Here is a 21,300-nt window from a genome sequence, read left to right as displayed (position 1 = left end):
GATGTTTGTTTGATAAATGCAGCCACGAAAAGAGAAGGAATCCATCTTGTTAAAACTGTCCTGTTCTTTATAAACATAAACTATTGTTTTTTGGGTTGTTTTTTTTTTGTTTTTTTACATGAATAATTTTGGTTGAAAAACAAAAATCTTCTCACAAAAAATACTTTAGAATAATATTTCAGTTATTAAAACCTACTTTATAATTAAAACCCATATGTTCACCACATTCCTCATGTGCGGCATCTATGAAGACAGGAGCTACAGGTCGGGTTGAAGTCCCAGCATATTCATTATTTAAAATATAATGTCCTCCCTCCTCTCTGTCTCTTTCCAGAAAACGGTGTCAAAACAGAAATGCTAAATAATTATCCGTCTCCTGTCATTGACTTCTGTTCATATTATTTCTGTTAGATCCCATGGGGCACAGCAGCAGAAAGGGTGGGACTTTGGCACTCTATACATTTAACACAATTTGTTTGCAAGTTACATTTTAATTTTTTTTTTTTTGTTAAACTTTATTTTCTCACAAATTCTTGTTTTTGTTTCATATTTAATGTTTGTTTGATAAATGCAGCAAAGGAAAAGAACTGTCCTGTTCAAACATAAACCAATGTTTTTTTACATGAACAATTTTGGTTGGGAAAAAAAAATCTTCTCATAAAAAATACTTTAGAATAATAGTTCAGTTATTAAAACCTACTTTGTAATTAAAACCTATACTTTAACCACATTCCTCATGTGCAGCATCTATGAAGACAGGAGATACAGGTAGGGTTGAAGTCCCAGCATGTTCATTATTACCTCTGCCAAGGAGGTTATGTTTTTGCCAGGGTTTGTTTGTTTGTTTGTTTGTTTGTCTGTTAGCAAGATAACTGAAAAAGTTATGGACAGATTTTCAGGAAATTTTCCGGAAATGTTGATACTGGCACAAGGAACAAATGATTAAATTTTGGTGGTGATCGGGGGGGGGGACGACAGATCTGTGCTCTCCGAGTGCTTTTCTAGTTGAAAATATAATGTCCTCCCTCCTCTCCGTCTCCTTCCAGAAAACGGTGTCAAAACAGAAGTGCTAAATAATTATCCGTCTCCTGTCATTGACTTCTGTTCATATTGTTTCTGTTAGATCCCATGGGGCACAGCAGCAGAAAGGGTGGGACTTTGGCACTCTATACATTTAACACAATTTGTTTGCAAGTTACAATTTAATTTTTTTTTTGTTAAACTTTATTTTCTCACAAATTCTTGTTTTTGTTTCATATTTAATGTTTGTTTGATAAATGCAGCCACGAAAAAGAGAAGAAATCCGTCTTGTTTAAACTGTCCTGTTCTTTTATAAACCATACATTTTTTTTTTGTTTTTTTTTTTACATGAATAATCACTTCTCACAAAAAAAAATACTTTAGAATAATATTTCAGTTATTAAAACATACTTTATAACTAAAACCCACATGTTTACCACATTCCTCATGTGCAGCATCTATGAAGACAGGAGATGTAAGGAGGGTTGAAGTCTCAGCATGTTCATTATTTTAAGTATAATATCTTCCCTCCTCTCCGTCTCCTTCCAGTCTCTTGGTTTAAATCACCTCTCCTTTCAGTCGTCTGCGTCTCTGGACTTTACGGCGGTGCATCCTGAACACCCGCTCAGTCTCCTCTCCTTCACGTCGTAGTCGAACCGAGGCAACACCAGAACGCTGCCTTCTGGTTCACTTTTCGTTATCGCATCGACGCCGGCTTTCTCCTCTTCTGCTGACATGATGTTTTTCACCAGACAGGTGATGGCTGCGTCGATGTTTGTGTTGTCCTGGTTACAGAGGGGAAAAAAAAAAAAAGAAAAACTTTAAGGGGAGATAATGGCTCTGAAGAGACATGAACACAAAGAGGGAAAAGAAATGCAACAGAGACCAGACTAAACCTTCAGATGCTGTTTTCATGTGAACATGTTCCACCAGAGGAGCGTTTTATGTCTTGCATCAGTGTTTCTCTTGTCAATTTCATCTCGGACGTTTTCACATTTATTCCATCTGGGTTTTTGAAAACTCTTTTTCTTGTTTTTTGTGAGAGGATCCACACATGCGAGGATGAAACAGAATGTTTTCAAGCCTGGTAGACTTAGTGTCAGCATACACATTTATATATAGGAGCAATAATCATACAGAACATCACATAACGTTAGCCACAAAGAATAACTGCCTTAAGCATTAGGGGTGTTAGAAAATATTGGTTCTGCAATATTTCGTGATATTTCATTTCACAATACTGTATCGATATTTTTAGGTATTTATTCAAATGCAGATATGGCGCAGGTTCATTTTTGTTTTCTGGTTTTCTTTATTGCTTTTATCTTATTTATTATAAGTTAAGACTGTTTTATTAAATAATGTTTTTTTGAATCATCCTAAAAGCACTTTTTACTGAGAAGCAGATGTTAGTTCCTTTTTTGGGACTGCGCAAAAATAATGTTCTGATGTTAGTTATGAACTAATAGAATATGAACATTTGAACAGAATATTAAACTGTAATGTCTGTAAAACAGAATTTAAGTTTGAACACAGGAACATTTTGTTATATAGCATTAGATCTGGTTTTGATCAAATAAAAATGTGTTTAGAACTTAGAATTTATGCATATTTGTGGTTTAATTCAGTTCTTCCTGGAAAAAATCTTAAAAATGTATAAAAATCTTAAAAGTATAAATGAATAAATGAATGTAAAATGAATAAGTGATACTAAAAATAATTTTAAAAATCTAACAAAAATCTTAAAAAAAAAAAAAAACAATAAAAAAATTGCCTTTTTAACAGTATCGTGATATATCGTGATGTATTGTATCGTGATTCTAATGTTATGATTTATATCATATTGCCAGATTCTTGCCAATACTCATCCCTATTAAGCATACACTATATGGACAAAAGTATTGGGACACGGTGAATTCAGGTGTTTCTTCTCTAACAGGGGACAGAGATACAAAAGAATAAAGACAAATGTCATAATATAATTTTATATTGGGATAAATGGTTAGTGTGGTTTAAACTGATATCTTTGCTGCCAGAGGTGGTTTTCACTTAATGACTCTCAACATTTTTTTTTGTGTCATTATGTGTTTTTTTTGTTTGTTTGTTTTGTTTTATCCATGACTATGATTTTAAATGTTCTGTCTCTAAATCTCTAAAATGTTTTCCATGCTCTGACTGCAAATAATAATTCTCTACCACACCTAACCATGTACTTTCTTCACATCTCACTGAGGAAGAAAAATCTCCCACTAAACTTTAAAGAAATTTTGATGTTTATAAACTATATGGACAAAAACATTGGGACACATCATGTCTACTGCTATAATAATAATATAATAATAATAATAAACTTTATTTGTATAGCACCTTTCATACAGAAATTGTAGCCCAAAGTGCTTCACATTGATTGAAAAAATACAATATTAAAATACATTAAGATTTGATTAGAAATACAATAAAATAATAAATATAAAAACAGCGCACATTAAAATATTTGATTATGCATAGAATTTTTGAAGTGCAAGAAATAAGATGAAATTTGAGAGAAATACAATAAAATAAAAATAAAAGCAGCGCACATTAAAATATTTGATTATGCATAGAATTTTTGAAGTGCAAGAAATAAGATGAAATTTGAAATACAATAAAATAAAAAATAAAAACAGAAATACAATAAAATAAAATAAAAATAAAATCTGCACATTCCTGGTTCCTGAATTGTGACCCCATTTTTATCTCCTTTCAAAGGCTAATGAGAATAAAAATGTTTTTAATTTGGTTTTAAATATATTCAGTGAACTGGCTTCTCTAATGTCTTTTGGAATTGTATTCCATAACTTTGGTGCATAGTTAGTAAAGGCTGCGTCCCCCATTTTCTTTGTAATATTTCTGGGAGTCACTAGTAACCCTGCGTTTGATGACCTCAGTGTTCTAGTTTGTACATAATTGATCAGTGACTTTGCAATGTAACTTGGTCCGGTTCCATTTAGAGCTTTATACGTGAGGAGTAGTATCTTAAAATCAATTCTGTAGGTTACCGGTAGCCAGTGCAGGGAAACCAACACTGGAGTAATGTGCTCTCTCTTCTTGGTTTTGGTTAATAACCTAACTGCAGAGTTCTGAATCAGCTGAAGTCTGTCTGTGCTGCTTTTTGGGAGACCTGTAAGGAGTGCATTACAGTAGTCCAGTCTGCTGGAGATAAAAGCATGGACCAGTTTTTCAGCATCCTTTCGATTTATAACCGGCATTACTTTGGCTATGTGTCTGAGGTGGAAGAATGACGTTTTAGTGACTTTCTTTATGTGGGACTTAAAGTTTAAGTCTGAGTCTATAATGACTCCCAGACTTGTCACTTCTGGTTTGATCCAGGAAGTGAGTTTGCCCATCCTACTCATCAGCATTTCCCTTTTTGCTTTTGGGCCAACAAGCAGGATTTCAGTTTTTTCCTCATTCAGTTTCAGAAAGTTCCGGCACATCCATTGATTCATTGCTGTGAGGCAGTTTGTAATGGAATGGATGGCCGTCACGTAATTGGGTTCTGCGGAGATGTATATTTGTGTGTCGTCCGCGTAGCTATGGAAGCTAACATTATGTTTTCTGATGATATCTCCAAGTGGTAGCATATATAAGGAGAATAGTAGTGGACCCAGGCAGCTCCCTTGTGGAACCCCATAGCATGTATCATGTGTGTTTGACACGTGATCTCCAAGCCTGACGTAGTACTGTCTTCCCTTAATATACGTTTTGAACCACTGTAGTACACTGTCAGAGAGACCTACGAGCTTTTCTAGCCGATTAATCAGGATGTCATGATCAATTGTATCAAAAGATGTCCTGTTCATGATTATTTGAGATATAAACATCAATATTAACCCTCTCATGCATGATGTCCACATTTATGGACACATAGTTTCAGTTCACTGTCCAAAGGTTCTACAGGTAATATTCTCCAAACCACATGGGGGCAGTGTCTATAGACCCTCAGCAGTACAATGAACTCAAGGATGATCTGACTTTTAGAATGTGGACTGATCTGTGATCTGCTAAAGTTAACCTCCTCAGACCCAGTTATGAGAGTTCCACAGCTTTATACAACAACAAAACAAACAAAAATGTCCACTGCAGAGGACATTCAAAAAAATAAACAAATAAATAAATAAAAGTGCATCTGAAAAACTGTTGCATCAAGATGGTTCCAATATAGCAATTATTTCTTTAAAAAAAAAAAGCCAAAAAGTGAACTTTCCTGGGTCTCAGGGGGTTAAATATGTTCTTAATAAAACCATATTTTTTAAAGAAATTCAAGATGCATTTCAACTTTAGCCTAATTTGGAGAAATAAAATCCATCTAAAAAAAACCCCAGGTACTTTTATTCATAATTCGTGCATGAAAGGGTTAGTAATCAAAATGCTATTTATCACATTATAAAACTATATTATGACATTTGTCATGATTGTTTTGTATCCCAGACCCGTTAGAAAAGAAACACCTGAATTAAATGTGTCCCAGTACTTTTGTCCATTTGTGTATGAGTTAGGCAGTCATGCTATGAGACTAACAATATCTTCTAAGTTTTGAGGCTGATTTTTTTCTTCCTGTCTTTGAGTTGATTAAACTAGACAGTTACTTGTAGTTTAAAATGATTATTTACCTGCAAAACATGACAGACGCTTCTATAATCCAGAGGCAGAACATTGAAAACAATTATAGTGATAAAAAAAAAAAAAAAAAAAAAAAAAACAGTGAGTGAAATTATGTAAAAACAAACTGAAGTATTTTTTTTTTTAAAGCAATTTAGATGAGACAAAAAAACATCCCCAAAGATGAAATAAAATCTATATTTCAATTATATTTATCATGGTATATAATCATATCATATTGTTCTATTTTTCATTTTATAATGTGATAAATACCATATTGATTATTAATATTGATTTTTATATCTCAAATCAGTATGAACAGGACATCTTACAGCTGTAGACATGATGTGTCCCAATATTTTTATCCATATATTGTACTTTATAAACAACAACATTTCCTTAAAGTTTAATGGGAGAGTTTTCTTCCTCAGTGAGATGCAAAGAAAGCAGATGATTAGTTGTGGTAGAAAATGATTATTTACAGTCAGAACATGAAAAATATTTAAGAAATTTTGAGGTAGATCATTTAAAATCATTCACAGATTTAAAAAAAAAAAAAAAAAAAAAAAAAAAATCAATGTTCAGAGAAATTAAGTAAAAACCATCTCTGAGGCATTTTGGAAACAGAGATAACAATTTAAGCCATAACGATATGTACAAATACTGTGTAAAAGTCTTAAGCAGCTAAAGACTTAAGGCTGCCTCAGACTGTTGCACACACATACACTGAACAGCTGTAGACTCCACTGGGTGACATACAGTGGATGGTCAATAGGGGGCGCACAGGTACCACACTTAAACATCTTCAGTTATTTTGATAAGATACTTGGGTAACACTTTATTTGAAGGTCTAGTTTATAATGCATTAAGCCCACATTCATAAGACATTATGATGCATTTATAATGCATTATAAAAGTCATTACAACAGTTTATGATCATGTACAACTTATGCCAAGGTTAATAAAGTATTAGAAGTGTAGACATAATGGATTATAAATTCAGCTTTCATTATGTTTTATACATCCATACCAAAGCAGTGTGAAGGAATTTATTTTTTTTAGGTGGGGAACTTTTGTTAGGTTTTGTCACTGGTCCATATACCCATCTATTTTAGGGATTTCATGTTTATTAAAAAAAAAAAAAGTATGTGTTTGAATTAACAAAGATTTAGAGCTGCCACATTATTTTTTATTTATGTATAAAACAACATGTAACACTTCTATTTACTGTCTCTGTTCTTTTAATGTTTTGTTTTGGCAAAATAAAGAGTTATTCAGAATACTTTGATGTATAATTTTTGACTTACACTTTACTCAGAACCAGCAGATACTGCTCATACGTCATCATCCGTGTGTTATAACATCATCAGTCATCCTGTAAGTTATTATCGATATTTATAAGGCATTATTCAGTTTCAGAAACTACATGTCACAGCAGTTGTCTGTGTCTTTATAACTGGCTACAGTTATGATGGTTAGAATGTGTTCTGTAACCCAGGACTGGAGATTCTTCCTTCAAACACTGTTGTCACTTTGGTATGGATGTATAAAACATTATGAAAGCTGAATTTATAATACATTAGGCCTACACTTACAATACTTTATTAACCTTGGTATAAGTTGTTGTGCATGATCATAAACTGTTGTAATGACTTTTATCATGCATTATAAATGCATTATATTGTCTTATGAATGTGCGCTTAATGCATTATAAACTAGACCTTCAAGTAAAGTGTTACCGATACTTGTTCTGTAGTTGATGCCAACATTTATTGAAGTAGTTTCTGGTCAAATGAGTGCGTTTGTGGCTCCTCAACCTTCTGGAAATCAGGTGACATAAGGCTGTGCTCTCATTGGAGGAGCTTCTTTATCATTATTTAACCCTTTGATGCATGAATTATGAGAACCTTAGTCAATATTTTTTTCCTGAATGTTTTTATTCCTCTTTAGACATAAAAAAAAAAAGGAATTAAATTTTTTTTAATAAACCTATTTTTTTATGGAGTTACAAAAATGTCAACTCAGCTGGACACTGTTTTTAATTTCTGAAGCAAAGAAACATGCATTTAAAATGCAATATCAGAAAGTGAGACACTGTGTGAAAACTATGAAATAAAAACATTTTTAATGCTGCTAATCTGATATTTTCTCAAATTTTAATATACTCTAATACTAGTTATTACACACTTCATGGAGATAATATGCAAAAAAAAAAAACAAAAAAAAAAAAACATTTTGTTTAAGAAAATTGTTAAATACAGTCTAATAACAACCAGCAATTCATTCATCCATTTTCTGAACCCGCTTTATCCTCACTAGGGTCACGGGGGTCACTTGGAGCCTATCCCAGCTACATAGGGGCGAAGGCAGGGTACACCCTGGACAAGTCGCCAGTTCATCGCAGGGCAACCAGCAATTGATCTACACTCAAACATGTTACTGCAGATCAGGTTTATCTAGAACAGCAAAGTTACAGTAATGGTATGAATGTCAGTGTATGGGATGATGCATGAGCGTCCACTGTGTTGGCTGATATGGAACTAAAACAACAAAATCCATGAATATATAAGAGAATAGCTTTGAATAGCAGTCCACTGTAGTGACCGCTATGTGTGAAAGGGTTAAAAAGCATCTGAAAAGGACTCTAAATCATGAAAAAATATAAGGCTGTATATCATTTGATTTGTATTTGATGATTTGTAATTTGATTTGTGTTTTTATTGTTTTCATTTAAGTTTATTATTTCAGCTGTATTGTATTTTTAATTCTTTTGTCTTTTTTTTTACCTCCGCCAGGAGGTATTGTGATCGCTTTGCTTTGTGTGCGTGCGTGTTTGTTTGTTTGTTTATTTGTTTGTTTGTTTGTTAGCAAGATAACTAAAAAAGTTATGGATGGATTTTCATGAAATTTTCAGGAAATGTTGATACTGGCACAAGAAAGAAATGATTAAATTTTGGTGGTGATTGGGGGTGGGGGGGGGCTTGCCCCTATACATCCAGAGAGTGGGTTTAAAAAAATAAAACCATTTACAGCAGCTCATCATTGTCTTAGCATACAGGATTTCAGAATAAAGAATCAATATATACGTAGATAAATACTAGAATACTGCACAGACCTCCGCCAAGGCAGATCATTTGTTCCTTGTGCCAGTATCAACATTTCCTGAAAATTCCATCAAAATCCATCCATAACTTTTTGAGTTATCTTGCTAACAAACAAACAAACAAACAAACAAACAAACATGCACGGGAGGCAGATCTGTCCTGGCGGAGGTCTGTGCTCTCCGAGTGCTTTTCTTGTTTTTCTCCTGTGTATTGTTTATTTCCAGGGAGGTATTCACATAAGCCTTTTTTGGCTTCTAACCTCTCGTACACAATGATGTTACTTGTTTGAATGTTGTTTTTTTTAATTTTCTCTTGCTGTTTTATGATGTGCAAATAAATAAATAAACAAAAAATAAAAGAGTCACCCCACAGTGCACATTTTTGCGCCCTGTAGCCAAAGAGAAATGCTTTTATTTTCTTGTTCTGATATAATTGGATCGTTTTTACAGGGTGAGTGAGATACAAACACTTCCAGAACTCCAGAATGAACACAAAACAGACAATTAACCTGCTCATACTATCATGGATAATAAAGTGTTTTCCTGTTCAGCCACTTACACCTGTGTGTTTTACACGGGAACTGTAGTTTAACGGAGTGTGAAGCCAAACACGACCTGATCTCATCAGCTGATCTGTGGTGAGGTGGTTAGGCTTTGAGGTTACTACTCAGGAGACAGGGGTTTCAGTCCTGTGATCCTGCACTAACCTTACACTAAGATATGAACAATCCTTTTAGTTCAGGTTCCACATTCAGACCAATTCAATCTCAAGTGGGCAGGACCAGTAAAATACTATCATAATAACATATAAATAATGACAACTCCAAATTGTTTTCTTTGTAAATGAAAATATTTTAATGTATTTACACTAAAAACAAAGTATAATTTCACAAAAAATGTGAATAACGTGAACAAATATGAAAAACCTGGAATGTTTTAAGAGAAGTAAGTGCAATTTCAACAATATTCTGCCTGTTACTAAGCGTTTTTGTGTGTTTGTAGATCCACTGTGATCTGTAACTTATAATTTACATGTGTAAATGATAAACTGAGGCAGAATATTGTTAAAATTACACTTATTTTTTCAGTTTGTTCATGTTATTCTTATTATCTGAAAGGATAGTTTGTAGATGTAAACCTTTTCATCATGTAATTTTACTTTTTTCACTCTTAAATATAGAGAAAAGTTTGGAGTTGACATTATTTATATATTATTATGTTATTATTTTACTGGTTCGGCCCACTTCAGATCAAATTTAGCTGAATGTGGCCCCTGAACTAAAAAGAGTTTGACACCCCTGTTGTAGAAGATGACAGTGTTTCCATGTTCACTATGGAGCCTCTGAACATCCAAATGGGTCATATCTGATGACCATGAAAAGATGAAAAATTGCACTTTACACCAATTATTTACATGTATTGATAGGATTAGAGGATCAGCAGGTATTAAACATTTATATCAGTAGATGCTTTTGGTCACCAGTGGCTGTTTGGGTCTTTATGGGTTAAATGTGACTATTTGTGGTATCTTTCCTCCTATATGTAAACAGAGTATCTTTGGGTTATGGACCAAACCGTAGATTTGACGATGTCTTCTCACTATTTCACTCTATTCTGATATTTCATTTATCTAACAAATATTGATTGACAGACACACACAAGAGATTTTAGGGCATAACAAACAAAAATCCTTCACATGGTCTATTATTTAGGTTTATTTATGTTGCTTTTTTGTTCTGAAATACTTCAAACATTCCCTTATCAAGGCTTTTAGAAACATCTGACACCACGCAGGTCCAAAGAAATGGACTTACTGTCAAATATACACTGAACAAAAATATAAACGCACCACTTTTGTTTTTGCTCCCATTTTTCATGAGCTGAACTCAAAGATCTAAAACTTTTTCTATGTACACAAAAGGCCTATTTCTCTCAAATATTGTTCATAAATTTGTCTAAATCTGTGTTAGTGAGCACTTCTCCTTTGTCCTTTGCTGAGATAATCCATCCACCTCACAGGTGTGGCAGATCAAGATGCTGATTAGACAGCAGGATTATTGCACAGGTGTGACTTAGGCTGGCCACAATAAAAGGCCACTCTAAAATGTGCACTTTTACTATATTGGATGGTCCAGGGGGGTCAGAGAACCAGTCAGTATTTGGTGTGACCACCATTTTCCTCGCACAGTCTTCTTCATGAATTCTCTGAAACAGCTTTGGAGATGGCTTATGGTAGAGAAATGAACATTCAATTCACAGGCAAAAGCTCTGGTGGAGATTCCTGAAGTCAGTATGCCAATTTCATATTCCCTCAAAACTTGTGACATCTGTGGTATTGTGCTGTGTGATAAAACTGCACATTTTGGAGTGGCCTTTTATTGTGGCCAGCCTAAGGCACACCTGTGCAACAATCCTGCTGTCTAATCAGCATCTTGATATGCCACACCTGTGAGGTGGATGGATTATCTCAGCAAAGAAGAAGTGTTCACTAACACAAATTTAGACAGATTTGTGAACAATATTTGAAAGAAATAAACCTTGTGTGTACACAGAAAAAGTTTTAGATCTTTGAGTTCAGCTCATGAAAAATGGGAGCAAAAACAAAAGTGGTGCATTTATATTTTTGTTCAGTGTAGTTCCATACAGGGGTTGGACAAAATAATGGAAACACCTTCACCTCAAGATGATAATGCCCCAATCCATACAGCTAGAATTGTTAAAGAATGGCATGAGGAACATTCTAATGAAGTTGAGCATCTCGTATGGCCGGCACAGTCCCCAGACCTCAACATTATTGAGCATTTATGGTCAGTTTTAGAGATTCAAGTAAGACGTCGATTTCCACCGCCATCGTCTCTAAAAGAGTTGGAGGGTATTCTAACTGAAGAATGGCTTAAAATTCCTTTGGAAACAATTCACAAGTTGTATGAATCAATACCTCGGAGAATTGAGGCTGTAATTGCCGCAAAAGGCGGACCTACACCATATTAAATTATATTTTGTTGATTTTTTAAGGTGTTTCCATTATTTTGTCCAACCCCTGTAGTTTCCGTCAGTGAACACCTTATTAAACAAGGGATGCCAGGCACAACCCCCCCATGTCTTGTAGCTTATTTTGGCATCAATCCAACTGATGTCATCATGTCATGTCAGCTTATCAACTGCCTCTATATACACTACCAGTCAAAAGTTTGGACTCACCTTCTCATTTAAATGTTTATGTTTATGTTTATGTTTACGCATTTGGCAGACGCTTTTTTCCAAAGCGACTTACAGGGGAAAACCAATTAAATCACTCAATCAATCAAATTTTATTTATATAGCGCCAGATCACAAAAAAGTTATCTCTTGACATTTTATATATAGAGTTGGTCAAAACCAGACTCTAAGTCAATTCTACAGAAACCCAACAGAATCCTCCAGGAGCAAACACTTGTGACTGGTGACAGTGGCGAGGAAAAACTTCCCTTTAACAGCAGAAACCTCGAGCAGACCCAGACTCCTGGAGGATGGCCGTCTGCCTTGACCAGTTGGGGTTAAAGAGAGATGGCATGAGATGGACTACAGATGTCCAACCAGTGCTCAACATCACGGGGAACTCCTTCAAGAAGAATGTGCAAAGCAGGAATAAAAGCAAAATGTGGCTATTTTGAAGAGTCTATAATATAAAACATGCTTTGAATTATGTCACTTTTTTTTTTACTACATAATTCCATATGTGTTCATTCAAAGTTTTGATGCTTTCAGTGAGAATCTACAATGTAGTCATGAAAATAAAGAAAAACCAGGTGAGTCCAAACTTTTGACTGGTAGTGTATGTGACAAGTTTGAAGTAAATTGAAACAAAATTAATGTTTTTATAGCAGCTAAAATTTGCTTAGAGGTCTTTTTTATGTCCTTGTGCATAAGAAATCAATCTAAGTGAATCCCCAAAGGACCTTTGTGTTGGTAAATGCAAGTTCTGCAAATTTACAGGATTTCAGTTCTGTTGCTGTCATGTCTGCTCCCAGACTGTGTCTGTCTTTTCTGTTTTGTCTGTCATTTCCTGTTTTATTTTGTTAAGTTTCCCTCTTGTGTCATGTCTGGTGTCTTTACTTCCCCTCCTTGATTGTTTCACCTGCTCCTGATTACCTGACTCCTCCCTGATTATCTCCACCTGTGTCCAATTGTCTTCCCGCCCTCTTGTGTATTTAAACCCTGTGTTTTCCCCTGTTCTTTTGCCAGTTTGTGTTCTACCTTTGTGTGCTCACTTACCAGCGTTCTTGGATACCTGTCAGTCTGTCTGCCCGTTTTGACCCGTTTTGCCTTCCGACCACCGATTCTGCCTGTTCCTTGTCTGCCTGCTCGTCTGGTTCTGACCTGGTTTGTACATCGACTTCTGATTCTGCCAATTCCCTGATTACCTCAGCCTCCAACGTGTTACCTTGTGTTTCGACCCTCGCCTGAACTTTGACCGTGAGTAGCCTTTCCCTCATGTCCCGTTGCCTCCTGAATTACCCTCCCGTGTATGACCTGGCTTGTTTTTTGACTATCCTCTGTTTTGCCCTAGTCGGGGTGTTGACGGGAATCCTCCGGCTCGGCCGTGCTGACCATCCATATTCCCCGCTCACAGCCCGGACGAAGAGTCTAGTATCACACGCCTTCATAGACGTGTTAACTATTTTGTGCTGTGTTTTTACTACTGTGATTGTGTTTAATAAACACTCTCAATTGGTCATCTGTGTTCTGGTCTTGCATTTGGGTTCAGCCTTTGTACTAGTCCCATTACAGTTGCGACATGTTGATGCTCATATGAACTATGTTTTCAGGTCAAATGTCCAATTTCATCACAATTAATGCTATATTTTCATGTCACAAATGGCCAAGTTACATGTGAACCGAATTTACCTGAAAAACAAATATTCTATTCTTTTAGATTCCCCAATTTTTCTTACAAGATTATATACTACATATCACGTTTTATTTTTACAGGTTCAATATGCAGTATGGTGCTGATCCATCCTGCTTATGTTACGCCAATACATACATAAAGAATGTCACACGTCACTTTTTAAATCAACAGTTTTCTAATAATAAGCATTTTTATAAAGGAATAACAATTCTATATTGTTATTTCCTCTTTAGTATGATGATAAACTATACAATAAATAATTCTGATCCTAGTTTTTGCACAGGGATCATTTGTGGAAACGGTGACACGGCTGCCGAGCATCAGTATGATGGGATCTGTAACAACCATGTCACATATTGTTTTAGATCCACAATACTAACATTTATGAATAAGAGGAGAATTAGCAATATAAGTCTATAAGTTTATTACTAATAAAGTACTGGTACTGACCAGAGCATCATGGGTAATGTCACATCCGTCCACCAGCAAAAGTTTTCACATACACGTGCTATTCAAAATCCAATATTTCTGAAAATAGAGCTTCCACTGTCAAATAATATCAGTAGTCTGTGCACAAATGGATTAGCATTATTTCAACACAGTTCTATGCATTTCTTACAACTTTTTTTTTTTTTTTTTTTTACAAAAATGGCCACTCATTTGACCCCCTAAGTAAATCTTAGCTGATAGACATTTGAAATTTTTCCCATTATAAGTAAATGGAAAAATTATTGTTACCTCCGCCAAGGAGGTTATGTTTTTGCCAGGGTTTGTTTGTCTGTCTGTTTGTTTGTTTGTTTTTTCTGTCTGTCTGTTAGTGTGCAACATAACTCAAAAAGTTATGGACAGATTTGGATGAAATTTTCAGGGTTTGTTGGAAATGGGATAAGGAAGAAATGATTAAATTTTGGTGGTGATCGGGGGTGGGGGGGCCCACGGGGGGGGGGGCCACTGATCAGCCTTGGCGAAGGTCTGCGCTCTCCGAGTGCTTCTAGTTATTTTTTTAATTGATAAAAAATAGGAACTTTGACTTACTTTTCACAAAATGTAATCACATCTATTCTGGGTCACTGGCAATCTATAAAGTCAATTTGGTATGAATTCAATCAATAGTTTTGCTGCTAGAGTGTTAACAAGCAAAGAAACAAACAAACAAACCGAACCGAAAACAGGACGGGCAGGGTATATCTGTTCCAGTTCACAGTAACCACAGATAAACATCTTTTTCTGTCTTAGAGCCAAAGGGGATTGTCTTATGAAGACCAAATAGTGCTACCTTAAAAAAAAATTCTTAACTTGGCCAGAAGTAGACAAATCTTTAACTCATTACTTCTATAAATCTGACTTTTTTGTGTCAGTGAATCCATCAGGGTCAAGTGATTGAAGTTACAACAGAAGTTCACTGTGCTCTAAGAAAAGCTCCAGGTCCAACTTCAAAAACAAATTAACTCTAGAGGTAGACGGAAAAAATCTCATCAACATAATGTAGCACAATGTGTTCCTTGTTCAGATGATAGACATGAACTTTCTGAACTTACTTTAATGTTACAGTGCAATTTCAGTTGTGTCTTGGTAATTCTGTCTATAGCAGTGTTTTCCAAACTTGGGGTCAGGACTAGACCTGTAACGGTACACAAAATTTTTGGTTCAGTACGTTTTTGGTTTTGAAGGCCTCGTTTTTTTTCGGATCGGTACGGGAAGAAAGAAAACCTCTCAAAATGTCTTTAATGCATTTATTATGAATTTTTGAACATTTTTCCCCCAATTTTTGGAGACAATAGAATATAGAAAAACAGGAGTAATATAATTCTGCTGCTATAAATCAAATATAAAATAAAATAAAATAAAATAAAAATATTATTAAATGTATTTTAAATATTAGTATTGCACTTTTCCTGGAAAGGTAGTTTTGAACAAACAACAAAAATCTAATCCCAGTTCTGTCAGTTCACATTTTGCATAAAAATAACGACAAAAATTCCACATGAAGTGCAACATTAACAAGAGGGTAAACTCATATTCTCTTTTAGCAAACTTAAGAGCAACATTGACAACAAAATTAACCAAATTATTTATTTTAGGACAGAGAATAAACTGTTTAGGAAACTGTGTGTATGTGCGTGTGTGTGTGTGTGTGTGTATAGGTGTGTGTGTGTGTGTGTGTGTGTGTGTGTGTGCGATTTGTCAAAAACAATGTTTACCTCCGCCAAGGAGGTTATGTTTTTGCCAGGGTTGTTTGTTTGTCTGTTTGTTTGTTTGTTTGTTTGTTTGTTTGTCTGTCCGTTAGTGTGCAACATAACTCAAAAAGTTATGGACAGATTTGGATGAAATTTTCCGGGTTTGTTGGAAATGGGATAAGGAAGAAATGATTAAATTTTGGTGGTGATCGGGGGTGGGGGGGGCCCTTGGGGCCCACGGGGGGGGCCACTGATCAGCCTTAGCGGAGGTCTGCGCTCTCCGAGTGCTTCTAGTTTTTTTTTGTTTTTTTTTGTCGGAGCCGGGGGGCGGGGGGCATCAATATACATGGGGGTGTGGTCCATAACTAACGCTGGCATGAAACAAAAGTGAAACTTTACATACTTTCAACTAGGGCTGCTCGATTATAGGAAAAAAAAATAATCACGATTATTTTAGCAATAATTGAAATCACGATTATTAAAAACGATTATTTTTTAACCTTAAAGTTGTTTATTTTTTTCTTGCAAAACAATGTAAAATATACTCTTTAAACATAAATAAAGCTTTTAACCACTAAAACAAAGTATGTTCACTTTTGTACAAAACAAAATTTTTGAATGCAAATAAGTGTACTGTAAATTCAAGTATGTTTCCTTTTGTAAATAAATAGTGCACTGTAATTAAACTGCTATAGACTTGCCATAGAACTGTAGCAATAAAAAAAAAAAACTCACGTAAAGTGCAAATTATAAATTCAAGTATGTTCAATGTAGTATGAAACATAGTAAATTCAGTGGCGTGCCGTGAGGTTTCAGTTCAGGCCTTCTGTATACATCAGCCATCTAGAATACGCACGTTAGGGTTATACGGGTTAGGGTTAGGTTAATACGGGAGTTGCAGCATAAAGAGATTCGGAGACTGAAGATTGCATTGCGGACGAAGTTGTTTTTATGCGTTTTAGTTTTTCATAAGATTATGATAAAGGTGGCAGTGGTTAAACTTTAGATGGTTACAAAGGTTTGTTGTGTTCGCGGTCGGTGCGGACACAACTACCAAACACTTTTTGCACGTGATGTGTTTTTGCTCTTCGTCTTCTTCATCAAACCCAAAGTGATTCCATACAATTGAATTTGACTTGCCTTTTTTGTTTACCAAGCACTTCTGTTGTGATTCTCCTGCCATTTTTCCAGACCGCTAGGTACAACTTTCCTTTTGGGGTGGACCTGCCGGCTAGCTGGCAGCTGTAGCTTAGAGGGGGCGGGGCAGAGCAGCTCATGGTAGCTTGCGTGCGCGTGAATTAAAACGACTCAAAATTAATAATCGTTTTTTCTCGATTACATAATTTTTGTAATCGTTGCGTGTAATAATCGAAATCGTAATTGAATTTCGATTAATTGCACAGCCCTACTTTCAACGTCCAACTCCTGGTTCTGTTCCTCTATTATACAGCAAATGTGTGGGAGAGAGAGAGAGAGAGAGAGAGAGAGAGAGAGAGAGAGAGAGAGAGAGGGAGAGAGAGTCAGTGTAAGTGTTTGAGAACTACCAGACATAGGTGGTTGTCTTTCACTGGGAACCCAAAGTGATCCCAAACAGGACGGTAATGATGGCAGAGGGTTTTCCATCTCTTCCTTCCAGGTTGACATCATATTTGTTTTTTTTTTGTTGTTTTTACCTTATATCAACTGCTATTTCGTATTTCGTGTCAATGTACGCTCCTTCAATATGTCCGTGGGGAATTTGCACGGATTTAAAGTTCTGCATCGACCAACATCTTTAGTTATTTATCTTTTTCTCAGCATTCTGTGCCGTTTCGGTACAGCTGTGTACCGAACTGAACAGGTGTGTACCAAAATGGTTCGGTTCGGTACGTGTACCGTTACAGCCCTAGTCAGGACGGCAAGTGGGGTCGCCTGGAATTCAAATGGGGTTGCCTGCAATTTCTAGTAAGTGATAAAAAAAAAAAAAAAAGTAAATAATTACTAATAAAAAATATTTTTTAATGATTCAATATATATTTCATTGTAATTAAAACACCACACATTTTTCCTAATAAAAATGAAGTTCAAATAAAATGCAGGATATAACCTCTGAGAGGGCATATCTTGACTGACCCGATCATGTGACCACATACGTTACTACGCTTCAACTTGCCCGGACACAGTTGAAACTGGACCGAACAGAGACTGGAAAGATTTCTTCACCCGACTGGCCCTGCTAAGACATCTCCAAGAGAAAAATGTCTCCGTTTTGATTGCCTGGGGTTGCTAGAAATTTGTGATGTTAAAATGGGGTCAGGAGCCGAAAAAGGTTGGTAACCACTGATCTGTAGTCAGTTTACTGAGACAGATTTACTGCTTTTGCCACAAATGGCAACAAGAGGAAGTGACTTAAGTGGAAATCGTGCAGTCAACAATTAATGACAGACTGTGGCTTTGAGTTTTCTTATTAATGTTGGAGATGTAACACACTTTACTGGGTCTAACATCCTGAGGTTTAAAAGTATGCTTTTGTCATTAAGAACTTTTTCCCCTCCACTTATTTGCAAAACAGTAAAAATACACTAATAATTTATTATGAAAAAAAAGGGCAGATTGTGTGTGATACAAACACACAAAAGAGAACATTTGTTTATGAAGAAATTCCATGAAGACAATAGGGGTGGGTACTTAAATGGATGGCAAAAAATAAAAATGCATATGTCTTGTTTCACAAAGGAGTAAATCTCAGCGACAGCAGGACCGTCAGCACATGCTCATGGATTCGATGCATGTTCATTCATATTATATTAACAGACAACTTAAGGCTGTGTGTAAACATATTTGTTTTTGTTCTGTTTTTCATGTTTTGATTAGAAAATATTATTAGGTGCTGAAAACCTTAAAACTAGAAAGAGAGCTGTAACATTCAACTTGACCTACAGTGTTTTTAGTTAACCTCACTGGTCAAAAATTCCATAGTCCTTTAATGACGGTTGTATCTATGGTGCTACATTTTGCACTTAACAGCATTCAAATGACTGTAACTCCTGAACCGTTTACACTATTCACAAAATGTGAACAATATCAGAAAGCTGAGATTCTGATCGAGGCCCGCAATGCAATATGGGGGAGGGGTGGAAGAGAGTGGAGCAGAAAATAAAAGACCGGAGCAGGGCAATAACAGGTGGTAAATGAGAGACACTTCCTTTAGCAGTGCTTTAGCAAGGTTTTAGCAGCATTTTTGTGGTGAATTCTTGTAAATAATTGTAATAGTGATAGTGTTGTTTTGGAATGTTCTACTAGTGTGGTTTGACATTTTTTTGTGGAGTTGAGCCTTTTTTTTCCTTTTTTTTCCTTTTTTTCAATGTTTTTATTTGTATTTTCTAGGCTTGTACATACATACATATATATATATATATATATATATATATATATATATATATATACACACACACACACACACACACACACATATATATATATATATATATATATATATATATATATATATATATATATATATATACACACACACACACACACACACATATATATATATATATATATATATATATATATACACATATATATATATTAGGCCTGTAACGGTACACATACCGAACCGATTCGGTACACACCTGTTCGGTTCGGTACACAGCTGTACCGAAACGGCACAGTATGTTGAGAAAAAGAAAAAGGAATGAAAGACGTTGTTCAATGTGGAACTTCAAACCCGCGCAACTTTCACACGGACATATTGAAGGAGCACACACTGACCCGAAATATGAAACAGCAGCTGATATAAGGTTGTCTGTCTGTCTGTCTGTCACGCACACTGTATAATAGAGGAATAAATAGAATGTTTAAAGTATGTAAACTTTCACTTTCGTTTCACGACAACGTTCGTTACGTTAGTTATGGACCGCACCCCCAGGTATATAACTGCGCCCCCCCCCCTACCCCCCCGGCTCCGACAAAAAAAAAAAAAAAAATCCCCCGTGCACACAGGCACACACAAATACACATAGTGTCCTAAACAGTTTGTTCTCTGTCCTAAAATAAATAATTTGGTTCGTTGTGTTGTCAATGTTTCTCTTCAGTTTGTTTCAACAGAATACCAGTTTATCCTCTTGTTACTGTTGCACTTCATGTGGAATTTTTGTTGTTATTTTTATGCAGAATGTGAACTGACAGAAATGTAATTAGATTTTTCTTGTTTGTTCAAAACTACCTTTCAGGGAAAAGTGCAATACTAATGTTCAAAATACATTTAGTAATACTAATAATTTATTTTATTTTCTATTTGATTTGTAGCAGCAGAATTATATTATTGCTGTTTTTCTATATTCTATTGTTTCCAAAAATTGGGGGAAAATTTTTAAAAAAAAATCATAAATGCATTAATAGACATTTTGAGCCGTGGCTTTGAAAACCGAAAACGTACCGAACCGAAAATTTTGTGTACCGTTACAGGCCTAATCTATCTATCTATCTATCTATCTATCTATCTATCTATCTATCTATCTATCTATCTATCTATCTATCTATCTATCTATCTATCTATCTATCTATCTATCTATCTATCTATCTATCTATCTATCTATCTGTGACTAGAAATAATAAAAATAAGAAGCTATAACATGAAAACAGAATGCTCTTGACAAAAAAATACATTTGATCCCATGTAAAGTAGTTTATTTCCATAGTTTCATAAAATTTCATTACAAACATCTACAGTTGTTTTTCATAATATGCTAAAAAATGCAAGTCTGTTTTTTTATATATATAATTTTATGGTATAACACTGTCTTAAGCATTTATTCTATGTAATAATGATAATTAATGGCTAGATATTGAAAATGAATTTGTTCCTGAAAAAATGTGCAAAACAATTTACAAAAAAGCAATTTTCTGACATATTTATTGTAAAAATAAATACATAAAAAATTTGTGTGTGTGTGTGTGTATATATATATGTATATATATATATATATACATATATATATATATATATATACACACATATATATATATATATATATATATATATATATATATATATATATATAAAGAAATCTAGGTGGTCTGTTATAATGGTAGTCTAAAAAGGGATAACAGTAGTCTATAATATTGTAACTGAAGTGGTCTGAGAGGCTTTGTTTTCAGACTGTAGAAAATTCAGAGGTGTTTTCCAACAGGTACGATGGTTAAATATGTGACTGACATTTGTAGGTACCAATTACTGATCAGATTCCGACAGCAAAAAAAAAACAAAAACAAAAACATGAGCTTCATCAATCATTATATTCAGTCTTTAAATCTCTAGTAAAAGGAGAGCTTCAGGAGAAATGTATTTTCTGATTATGGTTTTATTTTCCCCGATATCACATCCTGTAGGTGTAAGCCAAGTCACATTGTGCTACAGGTTTAGAATTTTATTTTATGACACTGCTTTATTGAATTAAAACTAAATAAAATGAACAGTGTAC

The 21,300-nt window shown here is 34.8% G+C and overlaps 1 protein-coding gene across 1 annotated transcript in view; it reads right to left on the bottom strand.

Annotated features, from left to right (window-relative positions):
- Nucleotides 1-460: 460 nt before the first annotated feature.
- Nucleotides 461-21,300, bottom strand: part of LOC115438197 (ras-related protein Rab-38) — a 39,024-nt gene continuing 18,184 nt past the window's right edge. Inside the window, exon 4 of the mRNA XM_030161631.1 lies at nucleotides 461-1,805. Coding sequence (XP_030017491.1) covers nucleotides 1,596-1,805 — 210 coding nt within the window. The 3' untranslated portion in view covers nucleotides 461-1,595. The remainder of the gene's footprint in view (nucleotides 1,806-21,300) is intronic.

This window comes from Sphaeramia orbicularis, chromosome 18, assembly GCF_902148855.1.
Source record: "Sphaeramia orbicularis chromosome 18, fSphaOr1.1, whole genome shotgun sequence".
NCBI lineage: Eukaryota > Metazoa > Chordata > Actinopteri > Kurtiformes > Apogonidae > Sphaeramia > Sphaeramia orbicularis.
This window is presented reverse-complemented; position numbering and strand designations above follow the sequence as displayed.